General features: G+C 37.9%; 1 protein-coding gene across 1 annotated transcript in view; it reads right to left on the bottom strand.

The window, feature by feature from the left end:
- Positions 1 to 14,747, bottom strand: part of LAMA4 (laminin subunit alpha 4) — a 145,037-nt gene that overhangs the window by 9,580 nt on the left and 120,710 nt on the right. The window contains exons 25-32 of the mRNA XM_058173764.1: positions 10,320 to 10,462; positions 8,754 to 8,892; positions 6,875 to 7,012; positions 5,419 to 5,552; positions 4,286 to 4,450; positions 2,637 to 2,790; positions 840 to 1,033; positions 161 to 350 (exon numbers count right to left, since the gene is read on the bottom strand). Coding sequence (XP_058029747.1) covers positions 161 to 350; positions 840 to 1,033; positions 2,637 to 2,790; positions 4,286 to 4,450; positions 5,419 to 5,552; positions 6,875 to 7,012; positions 8,754 to 8,892; positions 10,320 to 10,462 — 1,257 coding nt within the window. The remainder of the gene's footprint in view (positions 1 to 160; positions 351 to 839; positions 1,034 to 2,636; positions 2,791 to 4,285; positions 4,451 to 5,418; positions 5,553 to 6,874; positions 7,013 to 8,753; positions 8,893 to 10,319; positions 10,463 to 14,747) is intronic.

Here is a 14,747-nt window from a genome sequence, read left to right as displayed (position 1 = left end):
TGCATATGGAAGATAAATTTTGTTCCTGATCTTTGGAAGGTGCAACATTTTATTGCATTAAAACTCTAACTGCCAATTTATAAATATACTTATTTGGGGGTAAACAGCACTTTTTGAAAGCTTATAAAGATTCTACCTGGATCTTTCAATTTCAACTTACATTATGCCACTGGCCATCATTGTACTTCTCTTGGGTTCGAATTCTTAATTTCTGGTGATCTCTATTGAACATATAAATAAGTCGTCCATGGGCAATGAAGAGGGCCATGAAATATTCCTCTGCTTGGTCAGCAATATAGAAAATCATTCCGTGGGATGAGTGAGTCTTTAGGCTAATGGAGAACTGAGATCTGGTAAACAAAAATGGCATTTTTCTATGAAAGAGATATTGATTTCCATTCACAAGCTGAAGAAGAAATGAAATGCTGCCTCCGAAGATCAGTTTGTAATGTCAAAAATAAGCAGAGTTTTTATTTGTAATATAAAATAAATACCCAGTTACAGGTAATCCTGTAGGACCTGGTTACTTGAGGGACAAGGTATCTTCCACAGTTTATGCTCATCTGGTAAATGCTGACAAAGTTGGCATGCTCTGGGTCTCTTTGATTACCTAATGCCCACTGTCAGGACCCAAGCATTGTGCTTTTTATGTTGCAGCACCAGTCCTCTATAATGACACCCTTCAGAAATTAGTGTGATTTCCATTATGATGGCAATCCAAAAAGCCTTGAATATCTGGCTTTGCAGTAAGGAGTCAGCTATCAGCTCTAATAAATTAATTTAATAATTTGCAAATAAGTGACTAGTTATTTAATATGTTATAAATATAATATGATAACCTTTCATAGAAATCCTCTGGTAAGTAATCAAACTCTTGTCGGCTATTTGCTGTCCCACCAAAGAGATATGCCTGTTCAGTTGCTTTCGGATTATTGGAGAAATGGCAGTGTGGGTCCCTCTGATTTCTCAGTTCTTGTTCTCCTTTATTTATGACAGATGAGAAAGGGGATGTTCCTTTTTTACTTTTTTCAGCCTTCAAACAAAACAAACAAATAAATAAATGTAATCCACAAACTGCTGCTGGACAGGCACAGTTTTCATTCTGCATACATTCCTATATGGTCTTTTTCAGTAAATGTGGCCCAAGTCTTATCTCCACTGCATCATGCTATTTGGATGAATTAGCTGTGAGTTATATCAAAACTGCATAGGCAGGTGCTAAAACAGAGCAAAGGTGCAATTTAAGAACTCCTCAAGCAGGCCACATTTAATCTTTGATAGATGAAGTTCTTTCGGTTACCACTATCTTTATTTTATTTGCTCCAGCCCGATGGAATGTAGGAAGAAGTTCCATAATGAGGCTCAGAATTTTGTCTCTCCATCGGCAGAATAACCTGCTGATAAGCCCCCCCCACCCAAAAAAAAAGAAAAGAAAAGAAAAGAAAAGAATAGGACTAAACGTGGCGTGGTGGTAGAAGCTGGCAAAACCCCCAAAACAACCAAGTTTGAAAATGGGCTGAATTTGAAGAAAAGCCCTCTAGAAAATTAATCCACAAGGCATTCTTGGGGGAGAGGCAGTTGGGCATTGGCTTTGAATGCTGCCAACTGCTCCAGTCTTTGCTTCCTTGTCAGGTCATGCAACTTAGAGCAGAGCATAAGCTGGTGATCCTAGGCTTCCCAGCGTATACATACATAGAAATTCACTGACAAGAAACAAAGGGAAAACAGTAAGTAAAATGGAGCCCACTACTTCCCCATGTACCTAGGCATAACTACTTAATACATTCATTTAAAATGATATTTATATACTTTTAAAATACTTGTTCATAGGTGAAAGCGGGAAATCTAGATAGCTTACTAAAAAGCAGAGACATCACCCTGCCAACAAAAGTGCGTATAGTCAAGGCTATGGTTTTCCCAGTTGCAATGTATGGCTGTGAAAGTTGGATTATAAGAAAGGCTGAGCGCCAAAGACTTGAGTCCTTTGAATTATGGTGCTGGGGAAGACTCCTGTGAGTCCCTTGGACTGCAAGGCAATCAAACTGGTCAGTCCTAGAGGAGATCAACCCTGACTGCTCTTTAGAAGGCCAGATCCTGAAGATGAAACTCAAATACTCTGGCCACCTAATGAGAAGGAAGGACTCACTGGAGAAGAGCCTAATGCTGGGAAAGATTGAGGACAAAAGAAGGGGACGACAGAGAATGAGGTGGCTGGCTGGAGTCACTGAAGCAGTAGGCGTGAGCTTAAATGGACTCCAGAGGACGGTACAGGACAGGAAGGCCTGGAGGAATGTTGTCCATGGGGTCGCGATGGGTCGGACACGACTTCGCAACTAACAACAACAACAAAAGCAGGATTGTAAATAATGTTAATAATGACGTAACGAATATGGAAAATGTATTAAAGTAATGTGGAATGTGTTAGTATGACTGCAGTTTACTGCAGTTTTCTTTTTCTTTTTTCACACTGTACAATTTGTTAAAAATTACAACTTTGGAACAAGATAAATTTACACTGAAGTGTATTTCAATTGAAAAAGGTTTAGAATCTGCACAGTTGGCCCAAAGAAGTCTGCTATTGGTTAGCGTCAGTTCCTATCTAGAAAGCTGTAAGCCCAATGTGGACACTTACTCACCCTTTTGCTGTGGCTTTCCTTGGCTTTGGAGGAATTTTTTCTTTTTTTATGAAAAAGGGCAACTGGAGGAGATTCCACAGGACATCCATAAAGAGATGCATGAACTTTCTCAGGGTAGCGTTGGAAGTCTTCCACCTCAATATCTCGATCTAACCTATTTAAAAGAAGGTTATTAGTAAACCAATTTTGACTTCGCATATACATTGAGACCGATTTTCTACCGTCATCGAAGATGTTACTTGTGTTGTCAACTGAATGGCTCTTTATACTTTTGCAGTATCTATCATTGACACGCGTGTATTAGATCATAGGCAATGCTAGCTGTCAGAGAGGTCCCAGATTCTGTTCTGTTGTAAGTAAAGTGCCTTTTTATAGAGCTGGTCCAGGGGTGAAATCCAGCAGGTTCTGACAGGTTCTGGAGAACCAGTAGCGGAAATTTTGAGCAGTTCGGAGAATCTGCAAATACCACCTCTGGCTTGTCCCAGAGTGGGGTGGGAATGGAAATTTTGCAATATCCTTCCCCCAGGAATGGGGAGGGAATGGAGATTTTGCAGTATCCTTCTCCTGCCACACCCACCAAGCCACACCATGCCCACCAAGCCATGCCCACAGAACCAGTAGTAAAAAAAAAAGATTTCACCGCTGAGCTGGTCATCATTTTATAAAACTGGTCATCAGTTAGAGCTGGTCATCAGTTGAAACTATGATATTCAATGAAACATTCAGGTTTTGCAAGGAGAAATAGGCTATTGTCCTCCTGTCCATAATATTGTATTTTCAGTCGACCACTGTATGACACAGCATTTTGGATAAATAGGTTTGGGTGTGATCCAACTGGGTTTTTCCCGTGTTTTTATAATTTTTGTTTATTTGAATTGTAAGTTGAAATGATGATAGCTAATTTGACTTCAATTTAGCATTTTTGCTTAAAATTAATCTCATATTTCATAATGAATTAAATCTGCTATGGTTTTCATGATGACTAATTTTTAGTGACAAGAAACATATATTTTGCATAAGCCTTGGAGCAAAGCTGGAAAATTGCAGCCAGCATCAACATAATTTGTTTCATATTCTCAGTTGTCCAAAGTGGAACATAAAAGCTGTTTAACACTGATAAAGCCTAATTCTATTCAACACAAATCAGAAGAGCAACCAATTATTTTTAATAGGTTTACATCTAGGTAAACTTATTTTCTTTATATCTTAAAACAAAACGTATATTAGAATCAATCTATCTATCTCTCTATCTATCTCTCTATCTATCTATCTATCTATCTATCTATCTATCTATCTATCTATCTATCTATCTATCTATCTATCTATCTATCATCTATCTATCATATCTGTTTATCTTCTCCTCTCCCATGATTTTTATAAAAGTCTCTTAATGAAGGATTTAGGAGAATTCCAAAACCTGCTCATTGTTATATGACCTTTGGGGCATTTCTATTAAAGCTATTACCCCATAGTGAGTTCATTTGTTTTTCCTCTAATGTACCGTAGATTCCTTTCCTTTAAAAGAAAAACCAGTAATCACTTACAATACAGCAAAATATTAATTTTAAAAAGGAAGTTAACCCCCCTCACAGAGACAGCACTATCGTGGCTCAAGAAAAGGACCCCCCCAAAAGCCAAAATGCTCTCACCTTGTGAAATAGGCATTACTTATGCAGCCAGTAAAGTTTGCTAATTGTGTACTGAGGGGTGAGCCCCCAAAATAGAATTTCTTGGTGCTTACAGGCTTTCTCTCAGCTGCATCCTTTGCTGGGTTATTTTTGCTTTGTCTTTTTTCATCTACCAAAAGTTCAAGCCTGCAAAGAACATAGATCTCATGAGGAAATCTTTAAAGGAACTTGGTTGACAAGTGAGAAAATGTCTCATTCTTAGCAGTTATTTCTTGAACGTTGAATTTGATGAATGGCTCACTAGGTGGCAGCCTCCACGTAGGAGAGCGTTCTGAAAGCTGCAGTTCCCTAATCTATTTCTCAGCTTTGACCTGCTTCTGGTAGTATATAATTTAGGCTTAATAGGCTTTAGCCAAGATGCCTTAGAAACAGTTTTGACAAAGAGGTGCAGGTATTGAAAATTAATAACTTTAATTTTCTAGAGATGTAGGACTGGTGCATGAAGGAAACCTCTGCCTTGTCCCCACTTTTGCCCGTGATACAGAGGTGAGTTTCAGCAGGTTCTGACCAGTTCTGAAGAACCGGTAGCAGAAATTTTGAGAAGTTCAAAGAACCGGTAAATACCGCATCTGACTGGCCCCACCCCCATCTATTCTCTGCTTCCCGAGTACCAGCTGATTGGGAGGAAATGGGGATTTTACAGTAACCTTTCCCTGGAGTGGGGAGGGAATGGAGATTTTACAGTATCCTTCCCCTGACACGCCCACCAAGCCACGCCACACCCACAGAATCGGTAGTAAAATTTTTTGAAACCCACCACTGCTGTGGTTGCTGATCCACATAAATCCCATGTATCTCATGGCAGGGTTGTCACAGACATTTAGTTTGGGTCTAATGATACTGGCAGACTTTAGTCCTATACTTGTACACCAGTAGTGATTATTGAATGTTAAAGAAAAGATACGGTAATACTATTCTTGTATGAAGTTTAAGTGTCCAACTAGTTTTGGTAAAGGTTGAACACAAAAGTTCTCCCCCCCCCTAGTTTTCTTAACAAAGACTTTACTCTGATAATAAGGTTGCACTTGATATTCCAACAAATGTAGAGTAATGATATCTATGTGTGTTAGAAGAAACATATTTTACAACTTTACTTTTCAGGCGAGATAGTTGTCATGACAAAATGGGCCTTTCCATCATTAAAGGGCTTGTCTGCTATCTGAACTTTGACTCCTTTTGCATTTAATACCACATTTCCTTTCTCCATGGAAATAGAGAACACTTCTGACTGAAATGAAGAAAATAACATGTTCTTATTGCTGGGAATGGAAGACTTTTTTGCATTCATTTTAAAAATATTTTTATATTTTTAAAAAATATTCAATTTCACCCATCTCGCCAAACAAGCTACTCTGGGCAATGTACAACAAAGCTGAACAATCAATAAATACCTAAAACCATTATCTTGATTAATCATTAAAAACATGAAAACCATTAAAAAGACTATAAAAACATCAAGAACAAAAAAGTTGCAGATGAAGGGTTGTTAATGATGGGGCCAACTCAGTAGTTCATCCATTCTCTAGGAGCCCCAGGCTTACTGGCATAACCAGGCTTTAAGGGATCTTTGGAAGCTCAGAAGAGATGAGGCTGACTTCACCTCAAGGGGGAGAAGATTCTACAGCATGGGTGCCACAGCAGAAATGGCCTAATGCCTAGGGATCACCAGATGTAGCTCCCTAACCACCAGAACTTGTACTGCTTTCTTTGCTAGATCTGCTGGGATGGGCAGATGAAATTGGGAGTGGTGGTCCCTCAGGAACCTCATCCTATGCCATACAAGGATATATATTTTTACATTTACATTAAATTAATTGAAGGCTTGATGATCTAATTGTCCTAAACACTGTAAAAAACACATTGTATTATACAAAATATGAATACAAATGCATGTGCATGTGCACACACATATATTATAGTTATAATCATTGTCATTGTCCCAAATTAAATCTAAATCAACATTGCATGCTGGAGAAGGTCAACTATGTTGTCACTAAGAGATTACGTAGACTTGAAGGTACATAATCTACTGTCAGTTTTACTATATCCTCAGTAAGGAGGCTTTAATTCTTTGTCCCCAACCCAGTGAAAGTTTTAGGTCATATGAAATTTAGTCAACACATTAATTACAATTTATCTCAGGGATGTCTTTGTTAAATTTATTGGATTGGCATTTAAGGGATTTAATCTACGTTATCCTTCAATATAATCACCCCATTCCTAAGAGGTCTATAAGGGGTGTGCATAAGAGCACAAAAGTGCCTACCGTTCCTGTCCTATTGTTTCCTTTCATTATATCCAATTAATATAGTTATTAAATACTTATGCTCATATATATGCATATATATTATATAGTTATTTTCATGCTTATGCTTATATATACTGTTGTGACAAAAAATAAAAATAAAATAAAAAAATAAAATATCTTTTGCACTTAAAATTTCTTTAAGAGCAGCTTTTTTCTTTAAGAAGAAAACAGAACTTTTGTCTTGGCCATACTTATTTTAAAGAAATACATTTAAAATACATGGAAAACAACCCCAGACTTACATCTTCGGTGCAATAAAACAACAGTCCATTAGGTTGTAAAGTTCGGAAATTAAAGCCGCCTTCAAACGCATGAAAAGGAGAGATTTTCTGGCTGGATGCGATATAGCTTTCACCATTAAAATATGCTTTGCGGGACATCTGTTCATCAAGTAAACAAAGCAAACATATAGGGAGAGTAGAGAGCAAAAGGTGAAAATAACAATAGCAGGAAGAATCCAAGGGGGTCAACTATCACATTCCAAAATGCCCAGTGATTCCGATGTTGATGTGTGATCATCACAGAGCAGTGTGTGTGAACTCTTTATCACACCATAACAGAGATACTCTTGACAACCTCTTCCAGAGTTCACCAAACACTGCTGCTCTATAATTATTTCCTTTCAGTGGGACTCACACATCAATGCTGTTGGAAAGAAATTATCTTCTACAATAATAGTGCTTTGGAAATTGTGCTTCAATTCAATTGTCCCATTGAATGAGGTTCAGATAATACCCTTGGAATCTCATGGTACACAGATTTTGAGGACATGCACCTTATTTTTTTTTTCTCCTTCCAATTCAATAATTCAATTGAAAAAATCAAGCAGCTTCAGGAAGACCTTAAATTCATTTCCAATTTCATGGCACACAGAAAGTTAGGTAGAAGAATACTGTATAGCTCAAGAAATTGCCAACCTTTCAGACCTCAGGGACCACCAAATTCATAATTTTAAATCCCGCGGACCACTAATATGAATTTTTTAAAAAGATAAATAGTATTTAGTGCAATATAAAAATGCAAATAATCTTTCTGTGGACCACCAAAATTTTCGCGCGGACCACCAGTGGTCCATGGACCACCAGTTGGTGACCACTGGTCAAGCTGACTTCTTGCTAAATGAATTGTATTAGCCCTCTGAAAAATGGAATGATTGATGACCCGTCTATGATGAATAATAGTACTATTACTATTGCTATTGGTGCTATAACTGGGAAAACTACCAGTATTATTAGAAATATTAATATTTATCTAGCCTACTGTCACCTATAGGAATTTTAAATGGAAAAGTCTTGGTAGGTTGGATAGTTGAGATATGTGTAGCTCAGTGCTATCAAGATCCTAATATCTATATCTGAATCTAGGTCAACTATTCTTAAATAGTTTGCAAAAGCTACGTCTATTGACAACAGTGAGAATTTGACTGTAGAATTTAGGAAACTTTATACCAGGGGTCTCCAACCTTGGTCCCTTTAAGACTTGTGGACTTCAGCTCACAGAGATCCTTAGCCAGCTTTGCTGGCTGAGGGACTCCAGGAGTTGAAGTCCACAAGTCTTAAAGGGACCAAGGTTGGAGATCCCTGCTTTATACCACTCCAAAGTACTATGTTTTTGAAATAAAAAAAAAATTAGCTTGCATTAAAAAAACGCTTTGTGGGCTTTTGCTCCCATAAGGTGGGGTGCCAAATTATCATTTTTTCATCCTGTTATAGTTAACTGTTAGAGATCGTACTTGGAGTACAGTATGTAATTGAAAATACGCTAGCTTAAAATCCCGATTTGTGGAGTGAAAGAAGACAAGACATAAATATTTATTAAAGTGTTGAAACATCTGACTACACTATCTATCACACTGGTTTTCTTTCAGAGATATATTCTACATTCAATAACTGATACCACTTCCCATTATTTTACTCAAAAGGAATAATATTGTATTAAGAGAGAAAATTGCTTTAAGAAATGTTACCCTTTTATTTCCTGATAATACAAATTGGTGAAAGAAAACAATCATATTCAAAAAAGAACACAAAAAAGATCACAAAATAAGATTATACATATTTAAAAACAATAGAAAACCAACCCAGAAAATAGAAGAATTGAAAAGTACAATTCCACACTTACAAGTGATTCTTCAGGACAGCCATAACCAATGCCCAGGGTACCTGGCTCTTCCAACAAGTTGAAGTCCTTCTTTTGGAATTGGAAACCTTTCATACAGCCCCTAAAGGGTGTACTGATAGCCAGGTGTGAGCTGACACCACTGTGAAGGCAAGTCAGATGTTTGTTGAGTGTCAAGGGTCATGGCTACTGGATTCTAAATACAGAATGCCAATGCAAAATAAAACAGTAGATGCACTGTTTAACATGCACTGTTAATGGGAAAGAAACAACATCCGAGGAGGTTCTCTCTTCCTCTAGATTCAGCCTGAGAAATACAAATAACCCTAAAGTGATTCATTGGAGGAGGTTTCCAATTGCTTAAGGCAGAAGGACAATCCTCCACCATAAAGCAGTTAAGTGAAGTAATAGTGTTTTCACATGTTATTATTGTGAATGGTCAGTGGCAGACCACTGAATAAAAGGCACAGTACTCAAGCTTCACAGCCATATTCTGATGATGTTGTGAATGACAGAGGACAACCTTATCTATTGTTGGTGGGAAGCTTCACTCTCTGGCAGTTTATAGCATTTTACATCAAGATCATTTCTTGCAAAGTGTTCAGACTTTGTGCAGAACCCTGTCATTATGCACATGGAAATCATGGCTGTGCTTGTTATAATGATGCATTGCCTTCTTCCAAAGGCTAGGCATTTTCATATAATGCAAACAAAGCTTGCAAGTGCATTTATTTTTGGGTGTGAATTTTTTTGAAGGATTTGAAATGTTTTCTCCTACTGGAAAGTGTAGATTAAAAAACAACAACTTAATCAAAACTCAACCCCTCCCCCACAACAAAGAACTGAAAACAAGCAGTATACAACAGATCAGGAAGTGATGTCTCCATTGGAGGAAAGAAGATTACGTAAAATGAATGTATAATAGACTACACACTAAATGTGCCCCACTTGGTTGGAGTAAATTAACCCAGTAAAATGCTAAAGTATCTTTTCCCAACCAAGATGGCCTCCAAATGGGTGGACCTCACTTATTAGATGTTATTAGAGTACCAAAGTATTGAGGCCTTTGAACTCTGATGCTGGAGAAGACTCCTGCGAGTCCCTTGGACTGCAAGGTGAACCAACAAGTCAGTCTTAGAGGAGATCAACCCTGACTGCTCTTTAGAAGGCCAGATCCTGAAGATGAAACTGAAATACTTTGGCCACCTAATGAGAAGGAAGGACTCACTGGAGAAGAGCCTAATGCTGGGAAAGATTGAGGGCAAAAGAAGAAGGAGACGACAGAGAACGGTGGCTGGATGGAGTCACTGAAGCAGTAAGCATGAGCTTAAATGGACTCCAGAGGATGGTAGAAGATAGGAAGGCTGGAGGAATGTTGTCCATGAGGTCGCGATGGGTCGGACACAACTTCGCAACTAACAACAACAATAATTTGTCATTTGCTTCGTCTCCATTACAGAATAATACATGATACACAAATTCACATCATTATATGCATTATGTAATTTATAAACGAACATCAATACATAAATGAAAAAAACAACAACTGTTGAATAATTATAAACCAACCTAGATTTTAAAATCTCGGTAGGAGCTCCTCCTATATAGACATCACTAAATGGCATGTTTTTCTTTTCATTTTCCATACTTTTTATATGTCTCCTATCCACTACCAAGATCATTTTCTTGGAATTATGATATATGACAGATATCTGAAATGAAGAAAAATAAAGGTAAAAGACACAGCATAAAATCCAGGGAATTATTTAATTTATAATATATCTTTCATACAGGAGCAAAAAGCAATGTGGATTCTTCCCCTTTTATTTTCCTAACAACACCACCCACTCATCCACAGAGCTTGCACTGAGGGAGAGTAACTGGCCCAAATCACCCAGGGAGCTTTTGAATTTGAGGCTCGACTAGAACCTTGATGTTCCTTTTTGAAGTCAAATGCTTTAACCATTATACCTCTCTGTCTTTGGCCTTTTTGTTTATATCACACAACAATATGCTGATGCCTTACAATGCTTTACAGAGAAGTCTGTAAAATCAGAACAATTTGTAGAGAGAGATGATGGAAAGCGGAAAACACATTTTGAGAGGAGCTTTCTTCTCATGTTTTTGCAGGTAGGTCCAGGTCAAATGATAACACTGAAAGAATGGGAAGGAACAACAAAGACAATCTTAAAAGCTCCATTACTGTCAGTTGTTCAAGGTAGGTCAGGTCAAAAAGTGGAGGATTCCAGGAATGCTATTTTATTCTTATAAAATATAATAATAGAATTTTGAAAGCTTGTCCAAAACCTTCACTGCTCCCTTTTAAGGACAAAGTGGGACTGTTCCCCGTCTTTTTCTTATGCTTTCTATTTTCTCAGAGACAAACTATTTTATCGTTTCACTTCTTTCTCAAGATCAAGATTACAGTATATCTATCTATCTATCTATCTATCTATCTATCTATCTATCTATCTATCTATCTATCTATCTATCTATCTATCTATCTATCTATCTATCTATCTATCTATCTATCATTATTTTCAAATAACTCAAGGTGATGAACATATCCAACACATTTTCCTCACGTTTTCTTCGTAATAACAACCTTGAGCTGGGCTGAGAGAGAGTGACTGGCCCAAAGTCACCCAGCTGGTTTTCATGAATTCACTTGACTTAAACTCACAATCTCTTGCTTTCTAGCCCGGTGCCTTAACCACTGGACCAAAATGGTTCTCTTTTAGGTACTCTATGTATGCATGTTATATGCACATATATGTATAGTATAAATGCATACATATATAGTATGCCAAACCTATTCAATCATATTTAGCAATGAAAAATGTAAAGGAACAGAGCTCACAACATGCTATAAAGAATAGCTCTACAAACTGCTACCATTTTCGGCAGTTTGCATCAACTTGAGCAAAGGACAGGTTTTGTAGTAGATGGAGGATGATCTGTAGGCTAAACAACCTTCCTTCCCTGTTTTTTTCTTTGCAGTACTTTGCAGGTTTGTGATTTAGGCATTTTAATTTTTCTTGGCCCAGTAAATCATAATTTCAGGTGCTTGGTCCTAGGAAGATTCTGGAATTCCAGGCTTTGCTAATCATGCTGCTGATTTCTTACCAGCAGAAACACACAGAAGGAAAGTTTTTGTGGGATCAATGGCAAGAGGGCCTACAGAGTCAGTCAAAAGATGTTTGTGCTCCTGATGATATAATCAGGAAAAAAATTACAATTTTTATAATCCTATTTTAGGCACAAAGCCAGCTGGGTAATCTTGGGCTTGTCACTCTCTCCACCCTATAGAACAGACAGTGTCAAACCATTTCTGAAACCCTTTCCAAGAAAACTGAATCGGTAAGAATCAGGTTCGATTCAACAAAAGGAAAAAAAAAGATTGAAACCATTTACATTAGAAGATCTGTCTGCTGCAAGTCACAGCAATCAAAGTATGGGTTTGTGTGCATGTGCATATATGTACAGTATACTTGTAAAAATAATAAAGGTGGGATTTAAATAAAACAAAAATAAAGTAAAGAAATAAATATATACACAAACACTTTAGTGCTTAAACCAAGGCGTTTTCCTCCCAACATTCAAGACAACAGACATGTCAAGGTTGGGGGTGGGGGGGGACAACAACTGTGGCTGAGAAATCTTGATATGAAGTTTCTCTTGAACCTGGGAAAAGATGGTTGCTGCCTTTTCAGTTTTAGTGCTAAGAGTTTGTTATAGCTTTTATCAAGGCTGAAATGCTACCGGTTCACTCAGGTTTGGGAGAACCAGTAGTGATAAAAACTAGTCATAAAAAAAAGTACTGGTTCCACTGAACCGGTATTTCCAATGATCAGTTGTGCCATGCGGTTTAGCTTTGCTAGAAAGCAGGAAATCCTGCTTAAATCACGTGGCACAGCTGATCCCCCCCCGTGCTGTTCTACGTACCTGTTGTGTCTTGCCCGCCCTCAGAGCAGCCGGGGCCTTCTTACCTGCTCCCGAACACTGAGGAATGTATGCCTCCCGGCCCAAGTCCTGGCTCCATGCCCACACACTGCAGAAGAAGGAGAATCTCCCGGCCCCAGCCCTGACTCCATGCCCAGGCAAACGGAGCAGCTAGACCCCTCCCCCTCCTCCATAGCATGTGAGCCTGAGGAGGGTTTATTCCCAACAGCTGATTGGAGTAATCCTCGCATCAGAAGATTGGATAGGCGGAGGCAACAGAGGGAAGGGAGGGGCAGGCCTTAATGAGTGCTGAGTCATGGAGCCACACCCCATGGCCTATATAAAGGATCTACTTTCTTGCAGTCTCTGAGTCAGGCAAAAGTCGAACTTATCTTGCTGAAGTCACTTACTGGTCTCCTGCCTTCTCTGAGGACTTTGCTAGGACTTTGGGCAGAGCTGCAGAGGCAAGCCTGATTCGGATTTCCCTGACCCGGCCGTCAGCGGAGGAGTGGGACACGACAGTACCATTCCAAGCCTCCTTTTGGCGCATACTGTGCATGCGCTCACATGTAGCACAGGTTTGGCGTGCACTGTGCATGCATGGCCAGAGAAACAGCCGGTAACAAACAGATTTAGATTTCACCACTGGCTTTTATTTATTAATTAAATTTATATGCCTTCCTTTGCACCTGTAAGGTGACTCTGGGTGGCGGACAGATAGTATTCATTGTTTAGAATCAAGATCGCTCTACAAATTAATTCTGAGAACTCATTACTTGTTTCCTCTTCTATACAACCTATACCAAGTCCTTTTCTCCCTAAAGTTCACATGTTATTATTGGTGGTTATTCCTTGTGGGTTGAAAAAGGAAAAGAAGCTCTTTTTGGAACCTTTATTCAAGTGGGTTTTTTTTTATTGACAAGTATTTGTTAACTCCTTTTGTATTGGGAAAATTATACATATTGACCCTTCAAGCTAACACTGGTTGATGGTGTACCCTGAGATTCAACTTCTACATGTCTACTCCCTTTAATAAGCACTTAGATTAATTCTATGGGAATCTGCATGTTTTGTTGTTGGTTAGACAAGCTAGACAGAAATGCAGATAATAAGGCAATTCACCTCATGGAACTTTGCATCATTTATCAGAGCCTTCTTCATAGAATCTTCTAGAATTACAGGGCCATTACTGAAGCCGAAATCATATTGCAGATACAGGTATCCATTTTGCATCTCCAGGCTGAAAAACATACTCTGCATAACCACAAAATTAGATTTTTCAGAAAAGATTGGACTTTTTAGAAGTTTAAAATGTATATTTTATACTCTTCCTCAGCAGATAAACCTATTAAGACTAATTAATTACTATATTGCTTTCCATTATGATAGTCTTTGAAGCAATTTACAGTCAACAGGCAAAATTCAAATACAAGGAATAACCTAAAGCAGTATAAAATGATATGAAAATAATATTCAAATAACTTCAAATAACCAATTGGATCTTTTTAAATCGTTTACTTCTTACTATATCTGAACAGATGTAAATCAACAAGATAAGAATCATAAAATGTCTTCTTTCTTTTCCCCTTTTACTTACTCCATTAACCATCAGAAGGAGAAGACCATTATCACTTGGTGTTCGAACTTCTATATCAAAACGAGTCACAAGACCAAACTTCCCTCTGCTCTCAATATTCTTTGCCAAAGCATAACCCGAACCATCAAAGAAATAGTTTACAACTCGGCTCTGGGTAAAGGCCAGTTTATCTCTAACATGAAGAAAAAAAGACATAAAGAAATTTTAGGAAACTGGACTATATCCTACACTCTGGAGATCTAACATAAAAACAAGACTCAGTTGGAACAAACTGACATAATTGGTCTGAATGGCAACTGATTATATAAGTCTGGCATTCGTTGTATAATTTATTTATTTATTTATTTATTTATTTTTCAAATTTATATACCGCCCTATCTCCCTAAGGACTCAGGGCGGTTCACAGGCAGTTAAAATACATATAAATACAGATTAAAAAACAACAATTAAAAAACTTA

Source organism: Ahaetulla prasina, chromosome 1, assembly GCF_028640845.1.
Source record: "Ahaetulla prasina isolate Xishuangbanna chromosome 1, ASM2864084v1, whole genome shotgun sequence".
Classification (NCBI taxonomy): domain Eukaryota; kingdom Metazoa; phylum Chordata; class Lepidosauria; order Squamata; family Colubridae; genus Ahaetulla; species Ahaetulla prasina.
The sequence above is the reverse complement of the archived record's forward strand: the minus strand, read 5'-3'. Positions and strand labels throughout refer to the sequence as shown.